The sequence below is a fragment of the Nesoenas mayeri genome (genome assembly GCF_963082525.1).
Source record: "Nesoenas mayeri genome assembly, chromosome: 17".
NCBI classification, from domain to species: domain Eukaryota; kingdom Metazoa; phylum Chordata; class Aves; order Columbiformes; family Columbidae; genus Nesoenas; species Nesoenas mayeri.
The window spans coordinates 3,077,025-3,102,999 of record NC_137565.1 but is presented as its reverse complement, the minus strand read 5'-3'; the positions used below and the strand labels follow the sequence as shown (position 1 = coordinate 3,102,999).

The window sequence follows — 25,975 nt, the reverse complement described above, 5'->3', positions numbered from 1 at the left end:
CAATAACCCCCTTCTGTTTTCTCACACCTCCTCATTGAAACTCAGCGAGGGAAATAAATCCCAGTTGCCCCTATAGATAGTGATCAGCTGGATTCCCACAGGGTTTGCTCCCCCCAAGCCCCAGCAGCCCTTCTTATGGACTCAACCCTGCAAGGTGCCTTCTGCGCCAGAAAATCTCTAATTCCAGTGCTCTTCCTGTGTGATAACTCCTATTTTCTCGTGTTTATTTGCACACAGTCCCTAGGGTTCAGTGGCAAAACCTTCAAAAGAGTTTATTATTGTTTGCATTTTATTTTGTTTGTTTCTTGCAACACAAACAAGCTAACCTGCAGGAAGAGGAGACAGCAACCATCTTACAAGCGGTAGGCAACACCTAATACTTGTTTCCATTTCTATTTACCTGAATATTAGCCTTAATTAAAAGACAAGAAAAGCATTAAAGCACTTAGTAGACGAGGGGGATGATCTTATCAGTGCAGCTTTACTATTAATCTTAAGCCCAAGTTTGGAAAAGTAATAACCAGGGGAGTCCTCCATGCAGCCAATAGGACCAGGGCTGAGCACCCCTGAGCGACACGTTTGGGTCCATCAGCAGGATTGGTTCCTTCTCTGCCATTTTCAGTCTGCAAAATTTCTTGCTTTGGCTTTTCCTTCAAAAATTGGTCATAAAAACACACTTAAAGACGTGTAGCAATGCTGCAATAACGTCTGAGTGACTTCCAAAGCCTCCATAGGGGTGGGGTTGTGGTCAAGGCCCCAGCTCCGTGCAGAACTCGCAGCTGAACGAGGGGACAGGAGAAGGCGCCGGTGTCTAAAGCAGCTGATTAACTGCCTTTAGATCAACACGTTTCTAACAGCTAAGTGGTCATGTTCTATTCTATTTTATCAAGCCCCAAAACCAGGCAGCAAGATGATCTTCATTACTGCAGCACTTTAAATAAGTTCTTATTTTTTTATTAGTTTTACCTTCCTTGAGGAAACTAAATCTTTGGGTTGTTTTTTTCGCCCCCTGTGTGTGCCCAATTCCATCCCCCTGAGCTTGATTTCTGTGTCCCTGGCTCTCACGCCACTGTACATTTCCCTACATAGGAGATCAGCATTTATTCACATTTCTTTTTGTGCAGAGTGGTAAAATATTAGACTTAAATTTTTTATGACATTCATAGGAGTGGTTATGGAGGCAAACAAGATTACAGCAAGTACTACATAAAAGCTTGTTTATGCAGAGACTCCAAGACATGTTTGCAAAACTGCAGAAGAGTCCAAGGGGATGTTTTTTAGTTTTTCCTCTCCTTTCCTTTTCCTACCTCCCTGTTTTTATTGCGATCACAGTAACAACTCCGAGCTGTTAAAGGGCTCAGTTTATTTTCAGTGCAATATTGTTTCCAGCCGCGGGTTATTTTGGGATTGAAGGGTAGAGGTCCAGAGCAGGCAGGCAGCGCTTGCATTTGGAATTAAAGCGCTACTTGACGCAACCCACGTCTCACCTGTGCAACGCTACCGCTGCAGCCGCACACCCCTACACCCCAGCACCACCCCTGCGCACACCTCAGCACCACCCCTGCGCACACCTCAGCACCACCCCTGCGCACACCTCAGCACCACCCCTGCACCACCCCTGCACACACCTCAGCACCACCACCGTGCACACCCCTGCGCACACCCCTGCCCACGTTCCTCTGCACAGCTCCCTGCACACAGAATCCCAGAATGTCAGGGGTTGGAAGGGCCCTGGAAAGCTCATCCAGTGCAATCCCCCCATGGAGCAGGAACACCCAGATGAGGTTACACAGGAAGGTGTCCAGGCGGGTTGGAATGTCTGCACAGAAGGAGACTCCACAACCCCCTGGGCAGCCTGGGCCAGGCTCTGCCACCCTCACTGGGAACAAGTTTCTTCTCAAATTCAAACGGAACCTCCTGTGTTGCAGTTTGCACCCGTTGCCCCCTGTCCTGCCGTTGGTTGTCACCAAGAGCCCGGCTGCACCCCCGTGGGTCGCACCCGCCCCTCGCACGGCTCTTTACAAACGTCTTTGTGCACCTGTTTGCAAACAGCTTCGCGCGCTTTCCCGGGTGTCCCGCGCGCGGCCCTTTGCACGCCCCTGCACGCGCCGTTGCACGCTCCGGTGCGGCCGCTCCGCGCGCAGTGACAGCGGCGGCCGCGAGGGGGGACCCGCGCTCTTCCCGCCGCTCCGCGGCCGCTGAGGGAATCCCCCCCCCCCCCCAAAGCCCAGTCCCACCGCCCGCGCGGGGGGGCCGGGGCGCACCGACCTCCCAGCCCAGCGGGCTGAGAAACTTCTCCGGGGGTGTCGTGCAGAAAAGCGCACACGGCGCTCCTCTACCCCCCGCCGTTCTCGCTGCGCCGGCTCCGGCTCCCGAGAGCCCCGTGTCCGAGCAGGGGCACCGAGCGGCACCTGCGGAGAGGCCCCGCCCGCCCCGCAGGTGAGCCCGGCGCCGCCCCCGACGCACCCGGCCCAGCCCCGGCTCGTCGGTCCGTCCGCGCCGCCGCAGCCCTCGGCACAGCGCCCGGCTGCCCCGGGGGAGCGCTGCTGCTGCTGCCGCCGCGGCGGGCGGGGGCGGCGCCGGCTGCCCCCCGGGGCGGCGATGCGGCGGGGGCGGCCGTGAGCGCGGGGCCGGTGGGGACCCCCCCCCCCTTGCGGGGCAGGCGGCCCCGCTGCCGGACGGAGCCGCGCAGCGGAGGGGGCGCGGGCAGGCGCGGGGGGAGTGGTTAGAGCGGCTCCGCCGCGACACCCCCAGCCCCCCCCCCGCCCCGTTCAGCCGCCCCTCTCCAAATAAATCAGCACCATGACTACTTCTGGGCATGGAACAAAGAGGATGCTCTCCCGGGGCCCCGCGCTGCTCCTGGCGCCGCTGCTGCTCCTGTGCCGAGGTAACCCCCAGTTCCGCGCCGCGCCCCCGACCCCGTGGTGGTTTTAGGTTTTTTTATTGCTCTTTTACTTGATTTTCTTTCCCTCTCCTTCCCCCCGTTTTTACTTCAAAGATATTTTTCCCTTTTCAGCCCTCCCGCCGACGCGGCTGCGGAGGGTGCTGAGGCCCCCAGGCGTTGCGCGCTGCCCTGCGCGCCCGCGGACGGGACACACACACACGCACACACACACCCACACACACACACACCCCTCCCTCCCTTGGGGTCGCAAAGTTGCCCCCATCCATCTCCACTTCAGCACCCCCCGCTCCGTCTACAGCAGCCTCCCGTGTGTCCCCCCCACGCGTGTCGCGGGCTCCCTGTCCCTGCGCGGGGGCTGCCCCGTGGCTCCGGCCTCTGCCAGCCGGTGCGAGCCGGGTTGAGGGGGGAAGAGGGAAAAGTTGCCGGAGGGCTGGGAGCCGGGGAAGGGGCCGCGGGGCTGGGGCTCCCACCGGGGTCCCGACCCCCCGCTCCTCCCCGCTGCTCTGGCCGCCTCCGGGTGCATGTGGAAAGCTGTACGGGGCTTAAATCTGTTCTGCAAAACGGTCCTTGTAACGCCGTTCCTGCGCTTAATTTTAAGCAGAGTGGGTTTCTGCGGGCTGGCGGGGATCAGGCCCTTAGGTGAGCCAAGGTGGGTTTTCCTAATTGCGGGCAGCTGCCAGGCAGCACAGCTGAGGGAGCGCGGCTTGGAGCACCTCTTTTTTCTTTTGATGTTTTCTTTCTCCTAGCTGAGCTCGGGAGCAGCATTTTGGGTCCCAGTTGTGGGTGTTTGCTGGGGAAAGGCTCATCCCCAGGCTGGCGAGCTGAAGCGCTGCCCCTGGGAAAGTCTTTTGCAGGACTTCTCTCCCGGCACATTTTTCTCCGCTTGCTCGTGTGAGCTCCCTGGCAGATGTTGTTCCTAATAAATAGGGGTTGTTAAAAGCAAATTAATTAAGGTGCATTGGCGCTGAAGTTGCTCAGCGATTCATTTGCTTTACTGCTGCTCGGGACGGCGCTCACCTTCAGCTGTAGCGTGGGGCTGGGAAACTTCACCAGGGCTTTAGGAATATGCCAAAATGTAAGGGTTTCAGGTCAAAAAGGAGCAGTCCCTGGGAGGGACAAAAGCTGTCGTTCCTGGGGAGGGCAGAGAGAATGTGTTGTGGTAGGGAAGCGTTTCAGGCAAGGTCCCTGCAGGGACAGCAGGAACAATTTGCAAGGAAGGAGGCATCAGTCTTGGGGACACACAGATGATGGACAGAAGGGGGTCCTTGCTTTGCATACCCTAAAAAACACTGCTTGGCTCTTGCCCTCCAGCTCTCTCCTTCCCCTGGCTCCAATCCTGTCGAGTGGGGTGCCAGGTTTGGGGTGCAGGTTGTGGGGAGTGGGGCACAGGACCCAGAGCATGAGCTGCCTGTGGGTCAGAGCTGCCCCGGCGGAGCGATGGGTTTCTGTGCCAGCACCATGCCCTGTACTCTGTGAAGCTCTCCATTTACTTGAGGAGAGAGCTAAGAGCAGCAAAGGAGCAGGTTTTATGTGTTTTTTTTTATTGCTTTGACACATTAACGATAACCTTTTCTCTGATATTCCCCCCTCCCGTCTCCTCCTGTGTGGGTAGCTACCATGGTGAGATTGGGCTGTGGGTGTAATTCTTCCAGCGCTCTGAGTGCTTAAACATATGGAAACCCACTTTGAAACAGTTTGTAGCTGCAAACCTACCGCCGTACCCATCCCTCTCCCCTGCTCTCTGAATGCCTCCCTGCACAATGTGCACGTTAGAAACTCACAGCGCGCTTGCAGCTCAAGCTGTGAATAACGAATCCATCCCCAGCCTGCGCCTTTTCCTCCTCTCCAGGCTGTATCAATTCTTTGCTTTCGTAGCTGAGCGCTGCCCCTGTCCCGTCCCACCCCTGGTAGCAGCAATCTCTGCCTGTGGAGAGGGGGTTTGGGATCTGGGGAAACCTCTTCTAAAAGAGGTGAGCGGTGGCAGCGCTCTGGAAGCGTCTCCCTCGGGGGCTGTGCTGACCTTGCTGCAGCTCGCTGTGCTCCAGGTTGTCTTTCTCCTCCGGATTACGGGGGTTAATGAACCACATCTTGGTTTGGGTTGTTGCAAGACGGGAGAGACACCTGCATGAGTCATGCTGCTGTGCTGCCATCCCTGCAAAGCTCCCGGCTCATACAGACGGTCGCGTTGGGCACTTGCCATTTTTCTCTATTTATTTGCCTTCGCTCCCTTGCCAGGGCCGGCTCTGGGCAGGCTGCGTTTTGGGGACTGGAGATGCACCAGGCTGGGTTCCTCCAGCCTCTTCAAAGCGGGTGGCGTTTGTTTGCCTGTCAGGCAGGTCCCCTAAATAGCTTTGTGAAGGTCCAATTAAGAGATCACTCTCCTGTCCCCGGGTCTCTGGTGGCCTGGCCGCTGGCGCGCGAGCGGCTGCGAGCAGAGGGTGTGCGTGTGTGTTTGGCAGCCGAAGGCCGCTCACGCCGAGCTCGAGGATGTCTCTCGCTGGCAGCGGGCCCCGGTTTGTTGCTGGCATCTAGGCAGGGTTTTTGGCCGCCTTCCTCGCTGGCGGAGCTGGCTCTGGGGTTATGTGAATTAGGTATCCTGTGAAAGACCTGGATGAGTTACCTGAATGTTTTGTTTTCCTGCCTGATGCTGTCTGCCCGTCTCGCTCCCCTGCTTCCCTGGCTGATGGGGACGGGGCGTGCAAAGCGTATTGAGCAAACCGGCCCCTGTGAGATGCGCTTGGGCTGTCGTGATCAGTGTGTGCGGAGGGACCTGTGAATCGCTTTGGGCTCTGGCTCCAGGGAGGTGTGGGTGGAGAGACATCACGCTTATTTTGTGTCCCTGTATCGCTCTACATAATATGGAGGCAGTTTTTATGCAGAGGTTCTTCAGGAACAAAAATGAAAGACCTATATTATCTACTGTATGATGGACTTGCCGAACGTGATAATGCAAACTGTTGAAGTGAAGGTTATTCTCCCCACATTAGTGCAGATCTCAAAGTTTTATGCAATGACCAAGCAAACTGATGCAATTTGGGGTATAGTGTGGTGGGGGAGAAGCCTGAAATTATTATACTGCTTCTTGCACCAGCATCCATTAGAGCAATGTATTTCAGATATTCTGATTTTACTTCCCATCAGTGTAAATCTAGAGCAGCTTCTCTGGATTTATGCATCGCTGCTGTGATTGGCATTGGCTCTCTGGGAATGCAGGAAGCAACTGTGTGACTTGCCCTCCGCAGCGCTTTTCGCTTCAAAAAATATCCTGTCACTGATGCTGCAGCCTCCTTTGTATATCTGAAATGGGGAAGTCTGCATCACTCACTGGTTTTGGGTTTTGATTATTTTCTTCAATTTGTCAGGCTTGGTTGCAAAGCTCCATTCACTGACACTTGATTCTTCGGCTGATCAATAGAGTTGCTTGAGGTTCGAATGCCAAAATAGTTACATTTAAAAAAAAATCAATAAAGTGCAATTAATTTGCTGTATTTTATTACTGGGAATGATGGGCGCTCAAGACTCTCACTCCAAGCCCCATTATCTCTGTGTTTAAAGCAGCTTAGCGTGGCGAGGAAGGAACGAGCCCAGGAGCAGCTGTAGGAGGTCAGAGCAGGGGGTCGCCCAGACCAGGGCACTGTTTGTGTTTTGGGCAGGATTTTTGGACCAGAGATACATTCCTGAGCCAGAGATGAGCCTGAAGGCTCTATTTAATTGCTGCGATGGGTTTCCCGTAATGGATTTGGTCATTCTTTGAGCCTGGACAGATATCTGGTGTGCACAGCATCTCTGGGCAAGGGCTCCCTTGTTTCAAAGAGCCTGAAGAGAGGAGTCTGTGCACCACAGAGCATGGCAGGGGTTTGGGCTACGTGGCGTTTTAGGCTATGCAGGGTTTTGCCATTTGTGCCTATGGGTTGGAGATCTCCACCCTGGGTGACCCCACGATGAGTTGGGGTCCTCCTGCCCTTCTTGGTAGCTCCTCAGCAGTGTACTTGGGAGCCAGGCTGCTCAGGACACCCATGCTGGCTGCCCTCCCTTTGCTGGAAGGGTTGGGAAGCAAAGGAAATTGTTCCACGTAGCGTTGTGTTGTGACAACTATAGGTGCTGCTCCTTCCGACCTCAGCGGCTGAGGCTGATCACAAGTTTTGCCGTGATGGAGAGGTGTCTGCACCAAGCAATGTGTGTGTGTCTCGCTCATACAGGTGACTGCAAACCTGTCCTGTGTCAGAGGCGTGACTGGGGAGCACGGGGGAGGTGGCAATCTCCTACATCCCGCAGAAAGCCAGCGAAATTAAAATCTCCTGGCCTTAGTAAACATCTCACTGAATGAGAAGCCATCCCACTGAAATACATTCTGTCAGCTCAACAAGTTAAATTCACTGAACTCAATTTCCCCCTTCTCCCCTTGCCTAAATATAACTAATGTTTGTTAATGACAAGCGGTGATGTGATTTGTTGGCGCAGCATTAGCACTTACCCCTGTCAGTGGCTCAGCTGACGTGCTGGCACACGGGGGCAACGGAGACGCTTTCCCGACTCGGGCTGTCAAATCCTCTCGCATTGAAGTTCCACGGAGGCTGGGGAGTGCGAGTTACCGTGCGGTGCTCTAGATGTCGTGGAAGATGCTTCGATTTCCTGCTGTCAGGAGTTTCCCAGCTGGCATTTCAGAGGAAGCTGTTCCCACGTGAGGATGGGCAGGTAGAAATCAGAAGCAAGAGGTCCTATGGATAGCGGAGGGGCTGGACAGGGATTGCTTGGTGTCCGGCTTCCCCTGGGTGTTTGTATTTCCCTCTGAGCGGTGCCATGGGAAGTAACGCGAGCGCTGCTTGGAGTGTCTGTGTTGGGTAAATTCAGTGTGGAAGGACTTCACTAATTGCTCAGTACCTTGCACGATGGGCTTCAGTCTCAGATGCAATGTAAATATTAACATTTCTTCCACTCTATCCAAAAACTCTCTTGCAGCACACTTTCAGCTTGTCTCTGTTTACATAAACGTGTTTGTTTCTGACAGCATTCAGAAAGCTTCATGAATTTATGATGTGCTCCAGATCTGAGCACACTTTGTTTTCCTTTTTCCTATTTTTTTTTTTAAATACTTTTTCTTCCCAAATTTTGGTGATGGAATGGCAAGAGCTATGCATATTCCACCAGGCTATTGAGAGGCAATGTAAACACCATCTTTCATGCAAAATCAGTTTGTTCAAGTTCAAAAGCAGCCCAGCCTCCCAACTTGATCAATTTGCCTGTCACAGGAGATGATTTTAAAAGTGGCGATTACGTCCTATCTTGTCTTATGCTACTTCAGGCAAGGAGAGAAAAATGAAGTGTAGCATTTGATTTTTAACTCTGTTTTTTCTGATGTTTGTTTTTCTTGTGTTGGTGGCAGTAGGGGGTGCCCTGAGGAGATGAGGGGTAGCCAGGAGCAGAGGGCTTTCCATGAGGCTGTGGTCTGCTGAGTGGTCTAATTGGAAATGGTGTGTAAATCCACTCTGCCCCATGGCAGAGGAGGAGACCTGAACTGATGGAAAAATGGGTTTCTAGTGACAAGGATGCTAAATCTCGTGGAGAAGATGCTTAAGGCTCTGCTGTTTCATGGCCCTTCTGCCCCAGGGCATCGTGTTGCCCAAAGACTGTGCAGGGACCAGAGTGGGGGTTATGGGGGAAAATGGTGTAAACCCACCTGTGTTAGGCAGCTCTAGCTTGGTATTTGTGATAGTGTCACAAACCTGCCCTGGATAGAAAGAAATACTGGAAAAATGCCACTGATGCGCTTCATGCTGGGGCCAAAAATCCTTATTCTGGCCAAGCCAAGGGGATTGAGAGGCTCCAAAAATGATGTTCCCGCTGGATGGTGTGGGAGATGGTGCTTTTGGCCAAGCAGCTGTCTCTGTCCCCAGCCTGTTTGTCTGCACAAGGATAACACGTGCCCTAAATACCCACCCTTGGGAGAGAATTGCCCCGGGGAGGAGCAGCATTTGTGCTAGAGAGGGGAAAACATCATCCTCATTACCCAAGAGATAAAAATCCTTCAGAAGATGAAATTAGAGGTGCAGATATCTTTGGGTTTTTTTTGTTGTGCTTGTATGGGAACATCTCAAAAACAGATGGCAGAGCAGAGATTTATTTCTCGTTAAGTGCAGAGGGCTGGTGCACAGGACCTTATCTGCTTGTGGGCCCTGTAATAAACCTGCCAGCAGGTGATTTAAATCCAGTTTTTCTGATTGGGAGAGTAGTAGAAGGAACAGGGTTTATGTTTCTTATGAATTTTATGAGCAATGTTAGATTTTTAAGATGCAAGAATGATCAGGGCATGGCTCTGTAGCACTGGAGACTTTCATTCCTTTCATAAAGGATCTTCCCTGAGTCAGAAAAATGAACCATTTTACATTATTTAGCAGCTGGGCTGCCGAAACCAGCTGTTTGCATGAGTGACGGATGCGACTATTTTATATTTCAGTTTAGGAGTTCTTGTCAATTAGCCACAGCTTTTGCTTAGCAGCAAGACCTTTGCCATGATGGGGAGGGAGGGCTGCTTAATGGATGCTGCGGCTCTTGAAACAAACACTTATGCTGCAGCTCAAAAAAAAGAAGATGAATCTCACACCATAAAAAAACCCCAGAGTCCGTGCACTCTAAAAGGGAACCCTTGAGCAGATGGAGCAGGTTTCTATGCAACAAGCAGTAATTAGAAACTCGCCAGATAGTCAATAGCTGGTGACTGTCTTTGGTACCCGGATTTTTGGGTTGAAAAAGGAGCAAGTCTGAGGTGAGACTTGCAAGGAGCTGGTCTGGATGTGTGTGTGTGGAGCAAGTTCTGGGCTGATCCGGGTGCCTTGTGTTGAGGGACAATAACCACCAGCCCTCGGTGCCTCTGTCCCCAATGCCGTGAGGCTGCAGCACTCGGGGATGTCACTGGTGGCTTTGGAAGGTGCTTGAAGAGCTGGAGGTAGAGGACCCCTAAACCCTTGTGAGTGCAGGAAGGCCACAGTGCAGACCCGCACCATGGAACAGGGTTTGAAAATACTGCAACGGAGGCATCTGGAGAGGGTGCTGAAAGCTCTCGGGAAGCAGCGGAGTTCTGTCAGGGCAAGCTTGAAGGCCAATGTGCCCCAGCCATCCCCGAATCAGGGGAAATAGAGCTGGAAACGTTGGTAATAAGCCTCCTTTCCCGTCTCCGACGGCTGTTGGGTACAGTCTGTTCCTGAGCGCACTGGTGTTCAGCGATGCAGGCAGCAGGACTTCTGCCGCTTCCTTTAGCAGAGCCTTTCACAGCCTATTAGACCTCTCCCATATTCCACCTACGGTTTTCCTTCTTTGCTTCTTTCCATTGTTTATTGGATGACCCAAATCCACAACTTTGCATCCTTATCACCTGTCCAAAACTGAGCCCAGACAAATCTGCAAAATGGGGACAAATGGTTAAGCAGTGAGTGGGAAATACTCTGAAAGCGGGAGCTGAGCTCGGCATGTAAATACTTTTACATTTGGAGGTTATGTGGAGAATAAAGGGCGAGAACTTGAAATGCATGTGGTGATGAGCCATAGATTATGCTCTGAAGATACTCAGAAGGCAGTTACAGTCACACTATCTAATTCATCTCCCACTAAGACATTCTCCTCCAAGGTGTTTGGAAATAATGGAGGAGCTTAGTTACTAACATTATTAAATCCTCATCTCTGACAGCTACGAGAATTAATATACAAAGGTTTCCTCCTCTTTTTTAAGATGCAGCTGAGTTACTCATTTCCTGCCTCTTGCTTAGGAGTGGCCCACTGAAAGTTATTAGCATGAGTATCGGTACAAAGAAGGCTCAGCTCCATCAGAGAAACAGGCAAGAGAAAGATGGAAGATAGCATGAATTTTATTGCAGTTGAGGCTTTTTTTTTCTTTCTTTTCAAATATTCATCATTCCTCCATCTGTAGATCTCAAAGGGCTTTAGAGAAGAGAGGAGGCTGAGGCATGTGGATGGGTGTCAGGGCTGCCCCAGCATTGGCATCGCAAGGCTGAGCACCGTCAGTTCAGGTATGGGAGGACAGGGCTGAATTAACACTTGTTTTATTTGCTAGGTTTGATATGCACCAGCCTGCTAAAACCGTTATGGCAAGTCTTAAGCGGAAATGAAGAGATGGAGTTAATGTTCTTTATTGGTAAAATCAAAGTCTCAGTCCTACAGAGCAGAGCACAGCCTGTGGTGCCCACCCCACCGCCTCCCTGGTGTGACAGAGCTGGGCAGCCCATGGGCATCTGGTAACATCTTTTCACTGAGGAGCTGTTCTTCAGGTGTGCCCTTTTGAACCTCAAATGTCCATGTCGTACCCCTGATTTCACCACAAACCCTGTTGTATTTGCAGTGCTATTAGTGTCATAGTGAGATTACTGGTGTCATCTGTAAGCCCTGGGGGTTGTGGGGCTTTGAGGAGCATCAGCTCCTGTGTGCCGCTTCAGCTACATCTTACCAAAGCATCCTGCTCATCCAGAGTTAAAATATCATCCTCCCTTTCTCTGAGCATATTGCAGCCCAACACATTAAATGCATTAGAAAACTTTATTGCATTTAGCCAATTAACAAAAAGGGAAAGTCAAAGAGAAGTCATTGCTTTGGTTCTTACACTTACTCCCTTGGTGCCAATAAACCCAAGTCTGTATCAGCAGCTGGGCTCCCCATGTCCCCCAGCCAAATGCCCCACACAAGGGCCTTGAGTGTAAGATGCAGAGTCCCTGCGAGGCATCTGACACGAGCAGTTTATTTTCATCGTGGCTGAAAAGCCCTTGGCCATCCTGGTACCTGTGGTCTAACGAGCTTCAAAAGCTGCTGAAGAATTGCAGCTCTTGACGCTCGGCTCCAGCAGAAGGTGGGGAGGGGTCTGCAGCTGGATGGGTGGAATCCACCGCGTGTCGCTGCCATGTGCGCCCACGTCCAAGGCAGCAATGGTCATTGTGAGCCAAGGGCTGAGAGCAGGGGCAGCCCCAGCGTTTGTGGGTTTCCAGCAAGATGCTCAGCCTCGTGAGGTGTGTGGAGCCTGGGAACTGCTGTATCAGCCCCCACTCTGTGGGTCTTCATCATCTGAGTTATCCACAAAACACAGTTATCTCCCTGAATGGCAGTCTCCTATTGAAAGCCATCTCTTTCAGCAGGGCACTCGCATTTATTTACTGCACAGCTTCTCCCATTAGTATAATCATTACTCCTTGGACTGGGTTTGAATTCAGAGCATCCCACTGTGGTACTTAAAGAATTAATTACAGCAATGAAAGAATTCCTCTAAAGACTTCTATGAATTGGTCTGGTTGAAGTGTTTTAGCTTTGCTTCAATTGGTGCAGCTCTTGTCGAAAGGATTGTGAGAAAATGCATGGGTCAGTGATTTAGATTAGGCAAATTACGTTAGAAAAATTGATTTGATTTAGAAAGTGAGCTTTCAGATCACAGGGAATTGCCTGCTGCTTACTCTGCTGTGCTGCCTCTCCCTGAAGATGAGCAGAGGCAGATAATTCAGGGTTAAAGTAAGTGGCTATTGTAAAAGGTTTGTCTGAAAGTGGACGAGAGATGGGTTGACACATACCTTTAGATAAACTATTATTGACCCGTATATTGCTGTCTGTGCATCAGCTGGAGATACGGATGGATGAGGATGCTTATCAACAGCACTCAGAGGCAGTTCATGTGGCTTGCTAAAGAAATGGGTCCTTACTTTTAGGTTTGGTGTTTGTTGTGGTTTGTTTTGTTTTTTACCCCAGAAATGGCTTTTCTGACCGGGATACCTTCAGAGCCAGCACAGATTGGGAACCTGTATGGGGTTCCAGCATCTGCCTTGCCTGGTTCTGTCTTTACTTACTCCTAGGGCTGAGACTTTGGTTTTCATGGGGTTTTTTTACTTCCTTGGATCAAACTGGGTGTTTCCTCCTTGTGTCCCTCATCCTCAGCTTAAAGGGACAGCAGTCCCTGGGACGATGCCCAACAGCGACCAGTGTCCCCTCCAAGAACTAGTTCCCAAAACCCACTTTCTGAATGAGCAGCTCCCTTCCCTGTGTGCTGAGGAGTTTCTTCCAAGTTCCTGCAGCCAGCTGTGTTTTGCCTGTTGGAATGATGGGTTGTGAATGCGATGGCTGTTGGCCAGAGACCCAAAACATTCACGACTATCCGTGAGTCGCTTACCACTGTGAATGGGCTCACCCGAGTTCATCAGGGCAACAGGGATGAAGTTTGGCAGTGTTTTGGTTTTCACTTTGTAAAATTTCTCTTTAAAAAAAAAACAGTTAAGGAGATGGTTTTTGCCCAGCAATGCTTTTTGTTTCCTTGTTGCCTTGCAGAACCCTTTAAATTCCAGCTTGTTCACTGGGATGCTGGAGAGATCTCACTTTTTGGCCTGGCTAGTGCTGGTGGCGTTTCTCTCCGTGGCACCACCACCATGTCCCTTGGTATGGAAATCCAGGTGTGGGGTGCCCACGTGAGCTGTTCCTGTTGGTGCTCGTCCCGGTGCTGTGCAGAGAGCATCATCTGTACCCAGCGTGGGGCTGGGGACATGTAGGGAGCGCAAGGACAGAAACGATGCTGGGGAGCGTGGAACGGAGCCTCCTGCCAGCATCTGAATTCAGGGCTGCAAAAAAGAAGTTGCAAAAGTAGCAATCCATCTGTCCACTTAGTGGGAGAAACCTAAGATCATTTCACAGTCATCAGCCCCCTGGTGTTTAAAAAAATAATAAAAAAGATGCTGCAGGTTTTTGCTTCAATGTGGATAACCGGGAAATCTGAAGCACATTAATGTGCTCAGAGTCTGTATTTTTTTTTTCTCCTTTCGACAAATACAAGTTCTATCAAGTTAAAAACATAATACAAGAAAAAATAGTTTGCCTTTGCTTTTTAGGTACCATGTATCAGATGTATTATTTTCTTCTCCGAAACTCTCCAGTTAATTACCAGCAGAGTTATCGGCAAGGAGATGTTTTCCTTTGCCGCAGTTACAGTGGGACAGTGAATGTTGTCATCGTCACATATCTCACGGTAAGACATTCTCAAGGTGATGCATTATGCAGTTGCGTTGCCATGCTATAGCTCTGTGACTATATCAGTGTCTCTATTAAAAAAAAATCCAATATTCAGGGATTTTAATTTGGTTGTAAAATCTTGCTCCAGGCACTACCTCAGGACAAAGTCTGGGAGTGGTATTTGGTAGTGGCGTGGCTTTTTTTCTTAATCTCCTTTTATTTTTTCATGCATTTCCTATTTTTCCTTTCCCCTTAACTGTAAGGACATAGAGGAGACAGGCTCCAAAAGTGCTGCTTAATTCTTGCTTATGTGAATGGACAAGCATTGGGTTGGAGGAAGATTGTAAAGATTTCTGCCTCTGCGTGTTGAAGCGTTGGTTCAGATTAAAGAGAGGGGTTGTGAAGGGTGGGGTTTGACCGTGTCAAGCTCCAAGGTGTCCGAAAGGAGCCCTTGTTGCAAGAGGTTGCTGGGGAGAGGTGTTCAGGGTGAGCATTTCTGCAGGCCAGATGCAGGGGGCACGTCCCCTGGAGAGATGCACCCGCTGTCCCCAGCCGAGGCTGCACCCCCCAGGTCTGTGCTGCGATGGGACCTGGTGTTTTTGGGGTCTGGGGCTGTGGCAAGCGGAGCTGGATGCTGAGCGCACAAGTGAGATGCAGCGGGGCTTTGCTTTGCTGAATTGCAGCAGATGCTTTGCTGCTACACAACGATTCATAATTGAAACACAACTTGCCATCCTGATTAGATTAAGCAGTTAAATTCATTTGCAATATTTCCCCCCCAACCTGCATTGTGTAATTAGCGACATATGATGCTTACATTAGCTCAATTAAAAGTTATAATGATTAATTTGCACATCAAAGCTTCCCCATGAGTCAACCAGCTCAACACACCAGCGCGAGCTCGGTCACGGTGCGGCTGGGTGAAATGAATGTGTCCCGCTGCTCACGGGGCACGGTGGTGACGGTGTGATGGATGCTCCAGTGTGGTGGTTCCCAGTGTTTCGGTCCTTCTGGAAGTCAGTAGTGTCCCTGTGTCTCAAATTGCTTGATAAATAACAGGGTGATGCTTGTCAGGACATGGTAGGTCCGATAATTAACAGGGTGACGCTTGTCAGGATGTGCCAATTAGTCCTTGTGTCCATATCGGGGTGATGCAGCCCAAAGCACCATGCACCTGGGAGCACTTAAAAGTGATGAAGTTCAGACTACTGGTGGTTCTTTTTGTCACTTTGTGAGCACAAGCATCATTCTGAAGTGTTTTGGCCAAATGCTAACTCCTGTACCCAGGTTACCATAAGTCAGATTGGGGCTCTAAGTAGTGAAGAACCTCATTTAAGCAAGGCAAAACCAACTAGAAAACTACTCTAAGCTAATTATAATGAATTACTTTTTCTTTTTTATGTAGTCATAATATTGTCTTTCTTTCTACCTTCTGCTGAGCTGTGAAAATATTCTGCAAAATTATATTTTTTGAGTTGATGGAGAAGTACACCCTTGTCAACAATATTTTTCTATTGTTCATCAGAGACAGGCTTCATAACAAAAGAGATCTGTGTTGGCAAAGTACATCAGCTGCAAACAGTTTATTCAAAGTCTTCCCAAACAGCAGGGACGGTTTATAGGTTCCTACTCCAGCTGAAGGTGAAATGCAGAACGTGGCTTCCAATCTTTCAGAGAAGTGGACGGGGCAGGTCATAATAATGCTATTTTCACAAAAAATGGATTTTTTATTAAAGGTTCCAGTGGGGAAAAAAAAGATCTGGAGGTGTTAAAGTATTTATATATTGTTTAAGTTAGTGTATGAGGGTGCCGTCTCCTTCCGTACTGTCAGGGTCATGGGCACATAAACGAGCGGAAAATGAGCTCCCACATTTTTGGTCCATGTACATGTCTGTCTGTACGTGCCTGTCTGTACGTGCACGTGCTGATGTTAAATTGGTAGGGTGTTAAATGTTTCGCATTTCCAACCATCAGTTTCAATTGAATTTCATAAGCCATTAAAGTTCTCCGCTGCTTCTTTTGCTGTTCCAGTTACGTGAGCTCCAGCCATTTAGCTGCAGGTCCTGGGGCATGATTGCTCTGTGGAGCAGCAAAAGTAAATTGGTTCCTGATGTAGAATCTTTTATATATATAAATATATATTTTTTTAATGTCTAACTCATTGTGAGTGATGATGTTGGGCTGATGATGTGAATCTTCAAGCTTGGCTTTTTCTGGTCTGGTTCTGGGTCTCCTCCAACAGCATCTTTTTTTGAAAAGCTTTTGTGCCCAGCTTGAATGGCAAAGGCTTATATGTACGGGAAGAGGATTTATTTTGTTGTTTATATATTTATCTTTAGAATTATGGTGCAAAGATTTGTCTGGGGTTTGGATTTTCTCCCTGTAGATTTGAAATGTTTATGAGAATGATGCTTATTTGGATCAAAGGAGGTCTTCTGGCTTTCCTCTGACTTTGTTTCAGTATTGGCATGGTGACAAAAAAATGCAAAAGCAATCATTTCCCCTTCTCCCACTTTTATTCTGAGGATAAATGAATGGTTAAGATCTCCGTGCTCAAAAATAATTGCTCATGGTTCTTAAAAAATAAATAAAAATCCGTAACGCTTACCCTTTAAATAGATGTTTTGATCCTTTTGTTGGTTTGTGTTTTGCACTGCTGAGTGGCTTTGCTGCCAGTCTGAGGCTGAACTTGACAAAGTTCCTATGGAGGCCGAGCAGGTTGAGTTGAGAAGGGAAACTGGGTAAATACTTGTACTGCTTCACAAAGCAGTTCCGCGGCGGGAGCTGAGCAGCAGGGCCGTGCCGCCCCGGGCCGCTGCTACAACTGTTCTGCACAGCGGAAAGCTAAAGAATTTGCCAAAAAAAAGGAGTAATTTTCATTTGCCGTGTGATTAAAAATAGCTCCATCATCTTCTGGACTGGGTGTGAGCGGCTGCTGGGCAATTTGGGGCTGCACGTTCCTCCTCTGGCTGCCCCCGGGGGCTGATGAGCAGAGGGAGGTGTTCACCCCTGCTTTGTCAGGATTTCTCTTTTCTTTCCTTTATTTCCTCTTATGGTGGTGGGTATGAGGATAAACTGCTGTATTTTACATCTCCCCCTTCCCAGCAGCCAAACGGTGCTGTGCAACGGGCCAGGTTGGGGCTGCAGCGGCTGCATGGGGACCGAGCGCCTTCCCATAGCGTTAACCTGCCATCATTTCCAGCAAAGTCATTAGGCTGGGCCTGTAATTCTTGTTTGAGGATAACTGCAGCAGTTTCAATCCTTTTTTTTTTTTTTAAGGCTGCTAATTGGTGCTCTCAGTCTCAGCTCCAGCTTAGCGAAGGCTGCTGCCTGGGAATAATTGCAAACGGTTATGGAAATGTGTTTAAACGCTTGCAGATCTGTTGTACTTTTCTGTTTATGGGCTTATTCCTTCAAAAGGATAAATATGCCCTGAGTCCCTTCCCGCCCAGGACAAACGCTTTCCTTGGACCCTGCAGCACAGCTCCAGGCACCTCTGCAGCAGGGAGGGTAGACGGGGAATTAGCGTTAATGCCGTGAGGAAGCCCAGCCTTGCTGCACCCATTTTGCTGAGAAAGCGCAGCTTTTGGTCTGTTTGCTCTGTATTCCAGATGGGACCTTTGGATGCTGGGGATGGGGATTGATGGAGCATCCAAATTCCCTCCTACCCAGGGGAGGAGAGCATCCCTCCTCCTCCTCCTCCTCCTCTCACCTGCCTGTCACTAACATCAACTGCTCAAGCCGATGGCCCTGCTAAATCAACAGGGCAGCTAATTGGATGCTAATGCAGTGCGCCTGCTGTGCTCCTGGCTAATGCTGTGGCTGTACCACTCCTGTTGGTCTGTCTGGTGGTCAGTGCATGCCCCTTGGTTATTCATAGTGGGGACTCTGCATTTGCACAGAGGCAGAGAAGGTTTAAGCAGTATCTGTGCTAAAAGCAAAGGAAAAAGGTCACTCGATGGGTTTTCTCATTATGGCTGTTGGGTGCAGCCATACCTTCCCCAGGTTTGGAGGTGTGTGAGCTATTCCCGGTGGTCCTGGGGTGATTTGGACGAGGGCTTCTGGTTTCCCCCAAGACAGAGAAGCCCCATCCAGTTGGATGTACACTCTTGCAAGCCAGGCCAATTAATTCTGCTCTGGGCGTTGAGCCAGTGCTGGTAGGAAGCAGGATGAATAGCCAGGCTGTCGCTTCCTCCTCCGAAAGAGCATTTTGGGGGGTCAGGAGCCGTGGTGGGTGTGTTTCCGGAACGGTTTGCAGCTCGTTTGTGTTGGTGAGACGCGGAGCTGGCAAAGGTGCTGCTTCCATGAAGCATCCCCTGCGGATAATGCGTGGAGTTGGTAGGTTTTCAATGCCTCTTTAAAAGCTGGCTCCCCACCAGATTTATTCTGCTGTTGCTAAGTCGTCAGACCCCAGGGTGGTGACTCTGTGCCCTTGGGGATGATCTGGTTTGGGATTATTTTATTACTTTCTTTGGAAAGCCTCGTCTGGTGCTTGCTCAGGGGTCACGGATGGGCAGCCTGTGCCAGCTGGTGGTGTCGGGAGGTTGTCACCCTGTGATGGCTTTGCCTTAGCTCCTCCACAAGGAGCTGCAGGTCCTCGGGCAGGTGTGGGGATCTATGGTGGTAGTTGGCAGCTTTAGTCAGAAAAACTGAATTGGGCATCGGCTTATTCTCTTATCCCAGCAGGTGGTTGCTTCAGGTTGACGATGAGGGACAGGACCTACATTGTCCCTCACCTTTCATATGTAGCATTTCATTGACAGGAAATGTAAAATCCTTCCAGTGGTGTCCAGGGGACCTTTGGGGCTCATGGGTTCCCTCCCTGCACTTTAAGACGGGGCCAAGTCCGTCCCCATGAGAGTGCCCATTCACTCAGAAGCTGTTCAGGTAGGGATTTCCAAGGGGCTGGGCAGGTGTTTCTCTGCCTTTTGTTTGCAGGCAAAAAAAGTCATTCTGAGCGCTGCTGGTGAGAGGAGGCATCCAAGCAGAAATGCAACCTCCCCCCGAAACAAAGGTTTTGAAATATTATGTTTATACAGAGGTATGATTATTCAGACTGTCTTAGTGGTTGCAAATGACTCCAAGTACATGGTGCTTCAAGACCAAGAGAGTGCCCAGGGCCTGGCTGTGAAAGTCAAACAAGTGCTTGTGTTTAAAGAACAACATGGGGTACTGTTTATTTTTGCTCCTAATTAGAGGGAAATGCGAGTGGTCTAATTCCCATATTTTAAGACCAACATTCAGCCAAAATGATGGACAGGGAAGATGAGAAGAGACTGCTACAAGCCAAAAGCAGCAAACCCATGAAGCAGAGCTAAGGCAGCTTTAAAGCTCTGAACATAATTGCCCGAGGAGTCTGCCAAGGAAGCAGATGCTGTAAATGAAAGAATAACCTCCATGGCTTGGCATCTGCCCATGATCCAGGGAGAGCAGGAGCAGCAGGGAACTGTGTGCAGGGCTGGGGAACAGTTGCTCCAGCTGCAAAATGGGTATCTGCAAAAATATTTGCTGGTATTTTTGTGTGGGGGAGAGCGAACCTGTTGGAAAGAGGAGAGGTGACGGTCAATGCGCTGCGTTTTGGGCTGTTGGACCCTGTTCTGTGTGTTTGGGGTCAGTGTTAGGTGGTTGTTTGGCTGCTGGAAAGATCTGGGTGCTGCGGCAGCTTAAGCAGGTGGTGGTAAATGGGGCTGGGCCGGATTCTGAACCTTTTGGGACCCATTTCTGCCCAGAACCCTCCAGAGCAGTCTGTTTTCCATGCATGGACAAGCTCAGTTGATTTTTAAAATAAGAGGCTACACGTGACGTGTCTGAGGTCAAATCACACTTGGCACTGCTCTACTTTTGAAAACCAAACTGGAAAGTTCCTGTTATTTTTCTCCCCAATTTATTTTTACCATTACTGTTAAAATAATTGCAGTCCTAGCAAAGATAAACAGCTGGGTTTGACATAATCTGTGCATAAACAATACCCACCATTTACATGGTGTAAAACCTCTGCAACACAACATATCCCAGAGGCTGCATTTTGAGGATGAAAAAAATAAAGGCCTTTATGGGAAAGGGAGTAGGAAATCAGCCGGGGTTCTCCTGCGTTTAGTGCATGTGGATAACGGCATCATTGTTTGCAGCAGCGGCGCAGTCTCCTTTCTGCCCGTGCTTGAACCAAACACCCCAGAAAAGAAGTGATAATAACAGCGCTGTGCATGGGGCATCTTCAGAAAACGGCGCGAGCGGTGCCGCCTGGTGTGTGTAAACATAACGTACCTCGCACAGCTGGGGAAATCGAGGCAGGGAGCAGTAATTAGAGGTAATGGGGGAAGTTCATGCGATTGCAGGCAAGGACAAGGGGGATAGCACTGTTTTTCAAGCCAGGGAAGAGAGAAGAACTTTGTGGGTTTGTTTTTTTATTGCCTTTTCTACTTTTGATTGGCTTTAATCGGTGGAGAAATGGTTCAACATGCTCCTTTTGGTGCATGGGGGTGGGATGGAGGGCTGGGGGCATCTCCATCATCCCAAGGAGCCTGGCGGGGAGTGGGGGAAAGCGCAGGCAGCTGAGGGCAAATTTGGTTTCTGTGTGCTCTTGCCAACCTGCTGCACGTGTGTCCATGTTTGTAAGTAATTGAGGAGGTTTTGCCTTGAAATAACCAAGAGTTTGTGCAAGGAGGGGCGAGGAGAGGCCGCTGTATTGCCACAGCTTGGAGACACAGTTGTGTGCAGCTCAAATAGCCACATCATATTGAGTGCTGAATGACTCTGCTTATTAATATAATAAACCAGAGGAACACGCTGTCATGACAGTCTCTGCAGCAAAAATCCGGGGGGCTGTATTAACTAAGGCGGCATTAAATCTTTCTGTCTCCTGAAAATTGCACCCTGGAGGTACAGGCTGTAGGGTAGTGGAGCAGGAACATTTAACAAGGGTTTGCAGGAGTTTTTATGCATATTGTGGTCTCCAGAATAGTGCTTTGCTGTCTGAGGTTTTTATATCTTGCTCATCACTGTAGTTGAGTTCCTCAGACATGATAAGGGTCTTATTTCCGCAGTTTCAAGATGAAATTTTCTTTGCTGTAGCACTGATACAAGACCTTTTCTTCAGATGTACTATGTGAAAACATGCTGTCATCCGCTGCTTTGGAATCTGGCAAGTTTGTGCATGTATATTCTATATTCTGTATAAACACATATGCACTATAGAGAGATAAGTGTGTGTATATATAGCTATTTTTTTTCTCTCTCTCAGATAAAACAGGCCTTTCTCATCTCTTTAACAAAGAGTGTTTGTTAGGTGATGGAAGGTCACATCTGCACCGAGGTCCTGTGATGGATGCAAGAGCAATAGCACTCCCCTCCCACACCCCTGGCACCAGGAGTTTGGGCACTGGGCACACAGGTGTGTTCACCAAACCCTTGGAGAAGACCTGATGTGGGGTTCATTGATACTGACAGCTCGGCTGTGCCCCCCTCAGAACCCACAGAGACCCGGGTGGCTCCAGATGGCCCCACCATTGGGGCTGCCCACTGTGGACAGGGATTTCTGGGGCGCTCTGGTCCCAGATACGGAGGGAGATGAAAATTAAAAATACAAATCTCTGCGAGAGAACAAGTTGAGGGGAGTCCCTGCAGGTTCCTCCAAAGTATTTTGCATCGTTCATGTGCTGAAACGCTGAGCACACTGGGCTGGTCTGCGTTGCTTTATTCCAAAGTGGAGTTGGAACACCTTGGTGAGATGGTCTTGCCTTTGCTGGCCTCTGGTGAAAAGTGCCCCTGAACCTTCCTGTGTTTCCGAGGTGTTGGATCAACACGGAGCCAGCTTTCTCTTTTAGTTTTTCTTATCATGGAAAGGGTTCAACACATTGTCTGAAATAACTTTTAACCTTGGCGGGGAGGTTACTTGCAGCTGTAGTTTTCTCTTTCTCTCTTTCAAGCAATGATGTTTTACCTGGGAAAGCAGCCAGTCAGTATTTTCAGCCCACCAGAGTTCTGCCTTGCATTGAAAGGAGGTGGTTCCAGATCCTCCTTGGGTTTTTTTCCCCTTGGGGTGACCTCATTTTACTTTGTGCCCTCTCTACCATCCTGTCCTCCAGCTCCTTAGAAGCACTCTCATTAGGTGGGCAATTCTTTAATTTCACCAAAGCAACACTTGCTGGACCAATGGATGAATAACCTGGAGTCCTCAGCTGTATCATGATGGGCAGCTGAAATCTCCTTTAAGTGACCCTAAAATGAGGACTGAATTATTACCCGTGTATTTTCGATGAGGATGTGTGATAACACTGAGGGTAAATTGGAACTGAAGATGATGTTGGATACTGGCAAGAAATCTGAAGAGGCCAGGAGAGAAGAATTTCCAAAGCAGAAACAAACTGTTCTTCGTTCTTAGTTTTTCATGCCAATTTAACGTATTCATGAAAATTGCCTCAATTTAACTTCAGGGGAGAAGAGAAACTACAGGGTTTGTGTAGCTGAAAGGCTGCATCCTGTTTTAGTAAGTTTGCTGTACTTTAGATTTTCACCTAGAGGGGTTTTTTTTAATGGTACTTTCTACCAGCACTTTTCCACACCTGTTTCTTTTTACAAAGGTCTCTGCAATCTGCAGGGAAGAATGCTAAGCATGGTTATCCCTGTTTTGCAGGTAGAGGGAACTGGCAGAGATGTGCAGTGACTTTGGTCCCTGCCAGATCCAGGGGCAGAGATGAGGCTTTAGCTCCCGCATCCCGTATGGTGCAACATCACATCCTGGGAATCATCCCACAGCGTGTGGCTGGAGCAGGGGGTGTAGAATTGTGGAATATCCTGAGTTGGAATGGACCCACAGGATCACTGAGCTCTTGCAGGGCTGAGCCTGTCATCGCACTCCACTCAACCTCATTTTAAGTGAATTCCCTTCTGTGTGATGAGCAAAGAAAGCAGTGGTGAATATTTTGGATTACACACACCATATATAGCTAGAAGCATGCAGTCTTGGTAGACTTGGCTACTTGTCTGGCTTTTCTTTCCAGTGAAATACTATGGGGTTGGATATCTCCACCCCTCTGGGCATTGGTTTTCCCCTCTAGCTTTCTCCCTCCTCTTCATTTCTCCATTGTTAATCTGCCATGTTCAGGTGGGATTTAAGTACTTGCTTGGCTCTACATGATGGAACTGGCAAATTCTGCTCAGGTTGCTGAGGTACCTAAATGTGCACCAGGAGTCTGCAGACGCTGCTGGTTTTACTGCTTTCTTTGCAAGGTTCACCCAACAAATCAGTGTTAGTCGCTGCTCTCTCTCCAGGGCAGTCTTGCTTGGACCCCCAGGGGTGGGAGAACTGTTGGCATCTGGAGTTATGAGGAATGTCCTCTGAGATCCCGTGGCATGACCTCTGCCTGTCTGCCTCCAGCACCTGCACAAAGGGAAGGTTTAGCACCACGTGGGCACAAGCCAGGTTTGTTTTTCAGGGGGTTTCGATGTTTGAAATGCAGGGACAGAGTTTCCCACCTGGTACCTGGAAGAACACGATGCAATAAATGAGCACTGCTGCCTTGCCTTCTGCTTAGGAAAGGGCTTCAGGGAGTTTTATTGTGCAGTTTGTGCTGTGCCTCTTGTGTACACTCTGGAGACTTTACTTTCTGGGTCTGCTATATCCTCCTCTACATTTTAAAGAAATACAAGTCCTTAGGAAAAGGAGTAATTCACTGCCAAATTTTCATAGCTTCCTTCGCACAAGTGTGGCCGTGTTGGGGTGATCACAGCACTGACAGGCACAGATCCTGTAGGAGGCTTAAGCAGAGGAATAAAAGTTTGCAGGATATGGGTTGCAGATTTTAAGGTCTTGCAGCCCAAAGGCATTTCTTCCGTGTCTTTGCAAATGTTTCTGATGCTGTATAAATACTATCTTTGAGCTTTACCGGCAGCTAACATTATCGCATGATTTCATTTAAAGCAAAATCAGAATGCCTGTTTTATATCTCTAAGAGAATTACGAAAGCCCTGTTTGCAGCACTGCAAGCAAATGGAGATTGACAGTTATTAGTTTATTATCTAAGTGCTCTGACAGTGTTGGTTGCAGAGGGATTTTCAGTCATTGACTACGAGGCATCCCTTGTACATGCTCGAGAGGGATGCTGAACCCATTGCTGACCATTTACTTGGTCCCCGCTGGGGATTTGTAGGTCCTGTGGGGGTGAAGGTACCAGCACTGAGCAAACCAGGCAAGTTGCTGAGCAGAAACTTGCTCTTTGCAGCAGATGCTGAAAAGGGGCTGTAGATGCTGGTTTTTCTTCCACGCCTTTGTTTGGGGGTATTTGGGAGCAATATAGAAACTGAAGATTATGTTACACACATTGCAGGTGACTTTTAGTAATAATCAGCATGAATTTAGCACCTAATAAATGTCTAATAAATCTGAATTAAATCTTTAATTGAAGGGCTTAATGTGAAGAGTAACCAAAAAAAAAGGTAAACAACCTGTTCAGTTGCTATTGCTCTGCTGCTCACCGTCTCCTGTGAGAGGCAATTACCGCAGGTCATAGAGCTCATTTCATCCAAGTATAAGCAGCATCTGCACTGGACTGAGGGTTCAGGATGGGTCCCTCTCTGCCCTATTTGCAGATGCAGTGCAGCCACTTCTTGCAGCCCGGAGCACCCTCTAAAGCCCTGCTCGTCATGTCTGACATATGGCATTGCAGCCCTTCTATATGATGGTTTGCATTTGTCACAGCTGTCAGTGACTTGAATCAATCTCTGGTGCTGTTAATCCATCCTGAGCGGAGATCCCAGCAAAGCTTTCTGGTAGCGGGGAGAAGTTTACTCTGCTGATACTTTGCAACAAACAAAGAAACAAACACGTTATTGATTGCAAATGACTGTGGATGTGCCCAAGCACTCAGATCCCCAGTGCAGGCTGTTTGTTGGGGTGACAGTGAGTTTTGCAGTGAAGCTGCACGGCATTGATTAACTGGCACCATCCGCCTACGCTGAATCGGGAGTTAAATTTTCGTAAATCACATAGAGAAGGCAGAGCACCTAACTATTTATTTTGCATGCAGTTTTTTCTCTTGCTTCCCCGTGTCAGTGCTTTGATTGCTGTTGAAACCTCTCTCCTCCCTGGGTGTAGGCAGCGGCGTAAGGACAGGCATGCACGGGCTATATTGCTAAGCAACAGGCGCCGTCGTTACCACACGTCCATTTTGCATCGTCCGCTGCCTTGGTGCTGCTGCACTGCCTGGATTTTGATCTCGCAGACCTGTCGATATCATCGATTAGGGGAGATTACAGTGATCATAAAGTTAAGCAGAAAATGGCATTGCCTGTTGCTGGTGGGAGGCTGACAGCACAGGAATGCAGTTTGCAGGGAATTGATGCTCGTGGCTATTGATTGGCAAACACTTTGCATTGCATTGAACGTCAGGCTAGTTAGTTCATAAATTTATGGATGTCATTCGGCATTTGGCACAAACTTTCCTGCTTTTTGTGTCATTTTGTCTGGAGAGTTTGACTAAAATGGCAACGTGATCTGCTAGGAACAAAATGGAGATAAGGGAATAAAATACTAGCTTTATCATTTGCATATACTCTGTCTAGAAGAAGAGTGCGGAACATACCTCTGTTTTCTAATTTTGCGTTTTAACATTATTTGAAGCCCAGGGAGACCCGTTATGTGTCAATATAATGATATTGGTACAATATTGGTATTTGGAGATGGTTGTCGGATGGCTTTCATTTTCCATGCACGAGCGTGTAGTAAACACTCAACATTTATTTAATACTTTGGGGATGGTTTTAAGTCTTTCAGATGTACTCTGGGTAACTGAAAACAAATCTTAGCTTCCCTTTAATAGTGCTTCACAGTAGTCACAGCGCAGTGTGACCGAGTTTTCATTTTAGTATTCTTTGGAGACATTTCAACTATGTGGCTTCTTAAATCTGAGCTGTCTTAGAGCACGGGGATCGCGCTCTGTAAAATACATTATTGCAGCGTTTGGAGGACAGTCCGCAGTGAGCAGCGTTTGCCCCTCTGGGTTGTACTTGGCCTGTTCAAATTGGATGAGCTCCTTGCAGTTGCCCAGCTTTTTGGGCTGCAATTTGGTAAAAGCTCCGGTGATGGAGGCT

At 49.0% G+C, this 25,975-nt stretch overlaps 1 protein-coding gene across 1 annotated transcript in view; it reads left to right on the top strand.

The window, feature by feature from the left end:
• Positions 1–2,802: 2,802 nt before the first annotated feature.
• The window catches only part of TMEM132B (transmembrane protein 132B), a gene marked incomplete at both ends in the record, with an annotated part of 212,651 nt that continues 189,478 nt past the window's right edge, over positions 2,803–25,975 (top strand). The window contains one exon of the mRNA XM_080355208.1: positions 2,803–2,887. Within this exon, the coding sequence (XP_080211334.1) occupies positions 2,803–2,887 (85 nt within the window). The remainder of the gene's footprint in view (positions 2,888–25,975) is intronic.